Source organism: Halyomorpha halys, unplaced genomic scaffold, assembly GCF_000696795.3.
Source record: "Halyomorpha halys isolate HHAL.00 unplaced genomic scaffold, Hhal_1.1 Scaffold152.1, whole genome shotgun sequence".
NCBI classification, from domain to species: domain Eukaryota; kingdom Metazoa; phylum Arthropoda; class Insecta; order Hemiptera; family Pentatomidae; genus Halyomorpha; species Halyomorpha halys.
This window is the reverse complement of record NW_027109315.1, coordinates 325,814-334,023: the sequence shown is the minus strand read 5'-3', so window position 1 is coordinate 334,023 and position 8,210 is coordinate 325,814. Positions and strand designations below refer to the sequence as shown.

At 30.1% G+C, this 8,210-nt stretch overlaps 1 protein-coding gene and 1 long non-coding RNA gene across 3 annotated transcripts in view; one reads left to right on the top strand and one right to left on the bottom strand.

Annotated features, from left to right (window-relative positions):
- Positions 1-463: 463 nt before the first annotated feature.
- Positions 464-3,152, bottom strand: LOC106678662 (uncharacterized). Of its 2 annotated transcripts, none has more exons than XR_001342801.2 (3): positions 1,211-3,152; positions 1,004-1,110; positions 464-785 (listed from the first exon to the last, which is right to left on the bottom strand). It is a non-coding gene; the product is annotated as an uncharacterized lncRNA (long non-coding RNA). The 2 variants fall into 2 exon arrangements; XR_010843452.1 differs by having other exon boundaries at positions 1,004-1,476; positions 1,791-3,152.
- Positions 3,153-6,222: 3,070 nt separating this feature from the next.
- The window catches only part of LOC106678661 (D-3-phosphoglycerate dehydrogenase), a 24,026-nt gene continuing 22,038 nt past the window's right edge, over positions 6,223-8,210 (top strand). The window contains exon 1 of the mRNA XM_014417345.2: positions 6,223-6,377. Coding sequence (XP_014272831.1) covers positions 6,243-6,377 — 135 coding nt within the window. The 5' untranslated portion in view covers positions 6,223-6,242. The remainder of the gene's footprint in view (positions 6,378-8,210) is intronic.

Sequence of the window (8,210 nt, the reverse complement as noted above, 5' to 3'; positions counted from 1 at the left end):
TGTTTATGCCTTGAGGCTTTTTTTTTTTAATAGGCCATTTAATTGTCTGTGATTATTAAATAGTCTATTTAAATGTCTGTGATTATTAAATAGTCCATTTAATTTTCTGTGAACATTTTTCCTCTTCAGACTATTATTAATTATTTTAAGTTCTTGAAAAATTGGGACTATTTCTCAAGCATAGAAACTTTAATGCTTTACTTGTTTTTATTTTTAGGTTTATTTTAAGTATTATGTGATCTTAGGTTCTAGGAAGTTAATAGGAATAAAAACCTCATCAGACATCTCAAAATTTTAATTTGTAAATTTCTTAAAACTTAAGAAACTATAAGAATACTTTTGAGGTTTTTATAAAATATTTTAAAAACTATAATTGAATAATACTTAGAACTATTTGATGAACTTATTTAAAATATATTTTTTCTTAAAAGCAGTGACCTCTTATTAATTTTTTCTCCCTTAAAATTATTAATGTGATTATTTTCTTGCTTAAATAGTAAGGCAAACTGACGTAATAATTCAGGCAATTCACATTATAATTTTGAAGTAACCATAAAACATTCTTCACCTGTATCACTTTTAAATAAAACTGTTCATGAAAATCAGAGTGAACACACACACAAGAATAATTTATTTTTTATTACTATGATTATTCCCTTACTTTACACTGATATCTTTGCAGCAGTTAATTGTTATTCCATTGTATGTTTCTCCTTTATTGTACTGCTTTTGTCTTGCGCAATCTAAAATTTTTATCATATTTTATAAAGAATTATATCTGCTGTCTGAAAATAGTACACCACTGTTAGTTTTAAATTAGTTTTTATAAAAAAGATTAATTTGTTACTATAAGAAATAATAATAAAAATAAACTAACATTAAACTATTTCATTATTGAGAAAAATGAAAAATGTGAATTTTTCCTAAAAAATATTTTCTAAATCTTTCTTTAGTTGAAATATACCTTTCTGTCTTAAGGCATGGAAGAAATCATGTTAGATACCTTTTATTGATAGTTAATATCCTATTCCTCTTCTCTTACACTATTGAATAATTCAAGGCTTCCCAACATTTACAAATATTGGAAGGAGTTCTGAACCTCAACATAATCTGAAACAATATGATCCTCTCATTCTATCTCACTTACCAAGATGGCAAAAAGTTTTTTGTTTACAATACCGAAAAGGTGCTATATATAATCGTCTATTACTTCTATAAGATACCAGTTAGCTTCATCAAATACTTTGTCTAGATCTGTTTGGGTATTCTTTTAGTGACACTAGTTGTATTATTGTGACTCTTCCAAAACTTGGGTTGATATGCTATAAGTAGCTGTGCACCGCTCTCAACATTCCTTTATGTCTATATTCTACTTGTCATATTAAGCAAATATGGGCTCTCCTGCTAAAAGAACATTCCTATAGTGGTTCTCCACTGTGAGGCTGGTCTCTTGAAAGTTTCATCTTTCTTACTGGACTATGAAATGACAAAACAAGTATTACATATTTTATAACTATACAACAATTAATTTTAAGAACCTTAAAGAGAGAAGGGAATGTTGGGCTCAAGGAGAATGATAACAGAAAATAAAATAATTCACACAGTTAGTTAAGAGGACAACAAAGTTTCTTCAAAGGAGGACATGCATCAACTCCTTTGGGAGATGGTCACCCCTACATGGGACATTTATGAAAAACACTATTTGTAATGTGGTAAAGACCATTGAAGAGTTATAAGAGGTTCATTTCTTTCAAGGTAAAACATGGATATGGGAGCACCTAAGTACTCACTCGCACAATCCTTGAAGACTTCCTCAAAATAGGATCAACGGTGATAGGGGTAGTGGTCCAACGTAAATTTGACTATCGGGCGCCAGTTAATTTATGGATGAATAAACCATAAATTTAGCTACAGAATCAAATTTGTTCTTTTTTTTCGATCCCTCTAAAACAGAAAAAATTAAATTAATAAGTTTCATTACATATGGTCACATAATTCATATTGGATATTACCTTTTTCTACCATTGGTGGTATACTACCAATTTTCTACCATTTCTACCTTGAAGGTATATGGTGAAATACTTATCTGATAATTTTGATGTGTCCGTTCCATATGAATGTGACTAGAAAATATTTGGAGGTGAGGGCTAAAGAGAGAATAGAAAATAAAACAATTAGTAGTTATAGACGAAAGATAATAGTACATAATAAAAAACAGTCAGAAAGCGAAAAATATTAGGGATGGGGGAGGGAGCGTAAGAGAAGAAATGAGTTAAAGGGTGATGTTTATAGTGTTTCTGGAACCCTTCCTGCCCTGCCACCTCGCTGGAAGGAGGGGGGTGACGGATCGGAAGATAGAATTGAAGGAAGAAATTTGTTCCTGGATAAGGAACCAGAATGTAAAATGATATTAAAATTTACCCATTCTGAAGACATAAAATATTTTTATTTCCTGCATGAAAGGAAAGCTTAACTATCTTTATTTATGAGAAAGCAATAATGACACGATTTTTATGAATAAAAGCACTTTATTTTAACCTAATACAATCAAAACAATGGCGAGATTGGGAAAATCGGATTGACTGCCCAGGGCACCCTGTTCAAGAGGATACCTCGTCCTGATGTTCGCGTCGAAATCTATAAAACCCAAAATATACCGTCTCCTCCGACATATTACCGCCATAGTTTTGAAACCTCTGAGTTTTTTTAAAAGGAAATTATTAAAGTTCCAGTGAGACTTGAAGAATAGAAATTGAGATTCGTTACTCTTTCATGAAATTCTTTTTCTTTTTATACCTAATCTGTCAAAATTCATAGTTCCTGAGAACAGGAAAAGAAATCTACACTACCATATTATACATACATTTACGATAAAAATGGAGATTATGGAACATTTAAAACGAGGTGGAAAACATACATTACTAAACCTGTACTTATGGGCAGTATTGCAGATGACCGGAATATATATTTTTATGTGACAAAATTGGAAAAAACAGAACAATAAAAGTGATGTAAGGCCCCCCTACGTCATATCTATCATAACCTGATAATTACATAAAGAGTTCATAACTCCAGATAAGAAAATCAGCTGAACTTTATCAATACCATACGTCGAGCAAACGTATATATCGAGATGTATTGAAGTACAGAATATTCGGGTCAAAACCTGCACTATTTTTTTAATTTTACAGGAGTCACAGAAAACATGGTTGTCTGCTATTTGACCTGAGTAACCCCATTAGTTTCACGAATTATGATAAAGGAAATAAAAAAACATTTAGTGAAAAAAAGGTTGAATTGAGCAGGTTTTCAAACTAACATATATTATGTATTATATATTATACATTTTTGAAAATATTTTTATTAAAACTTACTTTTTCATATTGTTGATATACAATTAAGCTCTATTATTCAAATTTATTATAAAAAATTGTTTAAATTAATTAATAAAAAATCATGATAATTAAAAATTCAGCAGGCATAAAAAATAGACTTAAAACAAAAAAGTTTAATATATTATTTCCAATGTTCATTATAATATTGATAGTTACTGGCTGGTAAAAAAGGTCATATTGGAACTGTTAGTTTTGCTGGGGTCGTTTGGTGTAAATTCAGGACCTGGCTGCTCTAACTGATGTATTGATGGGATATGCTGTGGATATTATGACGTGCCCCTCGATCGAAGTGAGCTTGGAGAATGGCACACAATTCTACATGACTTGCTTCGTAATGAGTTGTGTAGGCCGTATGATGTTACCACTGAGCTGGTAAAGGTGGTGCATTTGTTTCTTCGATTGACACACTGACATGAAAAAGTTAAACAGAGAACCATCAGTAGTGGCCAGGTTTTCGTGTAATTGGATTTTTTGTTCGCTAGCTTCAAATTCCGTTAAACCTCGACAGAAACTCGAATTATGGAAAATACATTGAAATAATACTAATTTTATAATGCACATAATTACACGGTTTTCCATAAATTTGCACATTGTGAGTTTTTTCGGCATAACATTGAATGCTTGAAATTAATATCTTATACTATACATACATAGGTTTATGTATGCTAATATTAATTCATTTTATTGTTTTTTCCTTATATAATTTATTGGCTGGTAAAGCAATAAATTTATTAACGTATGAAGAGTAGAATTGAACCATTCCCTCCTCTCGCCACCCCCCCAAAAAAACAAGGGAACACAAGTGGTATTAGCCATGTTTGAGAAAACCATGAAAAACTGTAGAATAAGCTTGTAATAGAGAACTTTAGTGTTATTGTTTTTAACTTGGATTTCCAGTCCGACTTAAGCCTTACATTCTTCTGTCAGACTTTTTCGTGACATTGGGAATTTTTTTTTAATATATTATATTGTATACCAATAAATATAAAATAATATACCAATGTATATTATTTTAAACAACAGTAAAACAAAAAATCAATTGGATAAATATGAGTATACCGAAACATTTGTAATCAAACTTTAAAAAATTTATTTACATTGAATTAATACTAGTAATTTTTTTGCTTAATGATATATTTACCTGTATATACACAATTGAAAAGTTAAGCAGAAGAACATGCTATTTGAAATTTTAGGGGAAACTAAAAAAAAAATTTTGCTTGGAAAAATATTTTTAAATACTCCTTTCTACATCCAGTTGTATGTATTTTCTCTAAAACTTAAAGTTGTTGTGTTATTTCAAAAAATAACACAGCTACAAGTTTGTGTAACAGTGTTCACAGTTACGGCGTGTACTTCTAGCAGTTGTCGCACTCTTTACCAAGTCAGAAAACAATATTTCCTTAAGTAGTTGCTTTGAGTTGTCCAATTTTTACCCCATCGATCCTATCACCGTAAAGGACCCCCCTTAAATTCATAAATTAAATTGAACTGAGAAATATGATTGTTTTAAGAAAGATTGATCTGGTTAAGTACTGTTGTACTTAAATAAATTGACTTTTAATAAATATATATATTTATTTAAATAATTGACTTATTTAAGTAAGTCATGATTCGTTTATCAAAAATCAAGAAGTAGCTCTTGTAAATGTTCAATTTTTCTTTTTAATGTTTATTATTTTTCAAATATTAAATAAAATAATGATTATAACCAATTAAATTGTTGATAACTCAAAGTTCAGAAATAATTTGAAGATATCATCTCTAATCTGGAAGGCCCCGCAGATTAAAGTGCCTGTAGTTCCTAATTGGTTAAAGACGGATCTGTGAGGTTGGAGGGGGGGGGGTGCCTTCTTGTACATAAGATCTAGGTTGTTTAAATAAATTAAATTGTATCCAATTTAAGTTTAAAAACTCTTTATTTCTTTAAAAGTCCAAAGTTTCGGCCAATTCGTCCATCCTTAAATACAAATTTACATTCACTTCAATAATTTAAAAACTTCTAATTATTTATATATAAAATAAGATCTGGGTTTATGTGCGATAATAGCTGATCCTATAGCAAATAATTCTTCACGTGAGGTCTAACCTTGAACAACGAGGTTTTGTAAAAATGTTGAAGTAGCTACAAGTAGCTCAGAGGGACTGAGTACGTGTCAACATCTATATCAGCTTGTCAATTATCAACCCCGAGAAAGCAATTTCGTTGTCGCTAAATTAATTAAAAAATGCCTTATTTTTTTTTTCGTACCCTCTTGTGGCAAAACAAAATATTAAGCAAGAACAAAATAAATAAGAAAGATAGAGATGCTTCCTTCTTTAACCCGAAGGTATTTTAAGATGGATAGTTGATGCTCACTGTATGCGGAGAGTCCGACAACCCCTCACCATAGCCGAGTGGTCTAAACCATAGGCCTCTGGCAACATTAAAAAATGCCTATTTTTTTTTCAAACCTCTTTATTTTTATATGGTTACACAATACATAATAATATAATGCAATACATTATACATATACAACCGCTCAAGCTTACCTTTTGCTATCTTCTTAAAAAATGCCTATCGACAAACTGTTGATTTATTAAAACAATGTAAATAAGTAATTAACGAGAATAGAGCAAGCATTTAATAAAATGTACTGAGTACTATCCTCAGGCCTATAAACCTGATTTCGATCGAGATTATGAAACAAAACAATTTACACGTTCATATTTATTAATTCAATACACCGTAAAATATATACTGCAATGCATAATCATACTTACAATATATTATTGAAAAATAAATGGGAGAGTGGTGGGGGTAGCCACATAAAGCCGGGATATCTCGCCCGCGGACATCAGACAGAGATGGCTATCCCAGTGAAGAAGATCTTCATCAGCGACGCGGTGGACGAGAGCTGTGCAGAGCTCCTTCGAGAGGCTGGCTTCCAGGTACAGCAGGTCACGAAGCTGTCCGAAGAGCAGCTCATAAAGGAGATACAGGTAATTATGTACTTGAGGTGCACTGTGCAAATTACGTATCTGTATTGCATTGTCCTCAAAATGAATATTCTCTAAAATTGAATTTTAGATCTTATCTAAAATTGAAATTGTCTAAAATTATCTAAAATTGAAATTGTTAAATACTTACCATAGTTAAATTTAATGATACACATTCATCTATTATTTCATATTCTAGTTAATTTAGATTTCTTTTTTTTTATAGTTGCATTCGCAAATTTAATAGAACTGTTAATAATTTTGTTAAAATTTAATAATCTTTCTTTTCAAAAACGAATAAAACTGTTGTTTAAGTGAAGAAAACTATTGTTGAAGATTCATTATCGGGAGCATTTAAGATTTTAAGAGTATCAAGACAAAATGACACCTTTAGTTCATAAGAAAATGCCCAGGTAAAACATTTAATATATGCCGATAGCTCATAATTCATGGATATTCTGACATATCAATTATTATACAATAGGCACTTTATTCAAAAGTCGCATTTTTACGTAACGATATGTGATAACAAGTTCTTCAGTAATGCTTTAGATAAGAATAAGACGTATTTATTCAATTAAAAGATATTTAAAGAAATCAATTAATTTAAATATTTACATAGAATTTTAAAAATGAACTTTATCAGCAAAATATACAGGATTATTTCCAATTCTGATGAATCGTTAGGCTTAATATTTAATACTGAATCGACTTATTGTTATTATTTTAAATAAATATATCCTATTAATGGTACGTGAAAAATAAAACCGCTGATTAAACATTAACAATATAAATTTCAATTGAAATCGTTTGTAAGAATTCTTTATAATTTTAATTTTTTTTTTCTATAAGTTAAAAAGTATTCGAGAATACAATTGAATAATTTGATTTAAAAAGGTATCAATTGCAAAATAATGGTGCTCATGTCCTTTCTTTAATAAACTATTCAATTTTTAAACACATACTAGACGTTTCTCGTTGGACATGTGACTTATGATGCATCAATTTAAGACTATATGTCAAGGTTGTTGTTATCATAAGACGAAAAATGATCAAGGTTAAGGATTGCCAAATTCTTTTGGGGGATAGTTTATAATTTATTTTCTTTTACCGTGATTCAATTATATTATCCTGAGAGCGATCGTGGGGCACATCCAGCCACTGAAGTAGTGACCTGATACTTCTTTTTTTTCTCCGATCCCTCTAAAACAGAAAAAAACATTAAATTAATTGGTTGCACTGCGTATGGTTACATAACTCAGATTGAATATTACCTTTTTCTACCAATGGTATTTGAAGGTGTACAGTGAAATACTAATCTGTTGTTTTGACATGTCGGTTTCATGTGAATTCCACTAGAAATATTTGGAGGTGAGGGGGCCAACTCTCCTGATCCTTTAGTTGTGTCGGAGGAAGGGAAGTTCTTCATCTCAGTGAATAGTAGCGGAAGATAGCTGCTCCTAAACTATTTATATATAGAATATATTTAAATAATTTATACAGGATGTCCAGTAAACGATGGGTAATATTTGAAGAGATTACAGTAGACCTCAAGAGCAACAAGCGACTATGGTCCGAAGCCACACAAAAACAGGAAATTTTAGTTTTATGTTTTTATAAGCAAGTAATATTTTATTAAATTAAAAATTATATAAGTTATGTGATCCTAATTATAGCATTGTAAACTAGACAAAATATTCAAAAATAAGTTGGATTTGTCTTAGTCATTATTTTATTTTAGTTCAAACTAATTATATTCTTTAATGGAAGAGTATTTACTTAATATATTAATATTTGTGATTCTTCGTTTTTATCGAATTTATTTCTTATTAATTT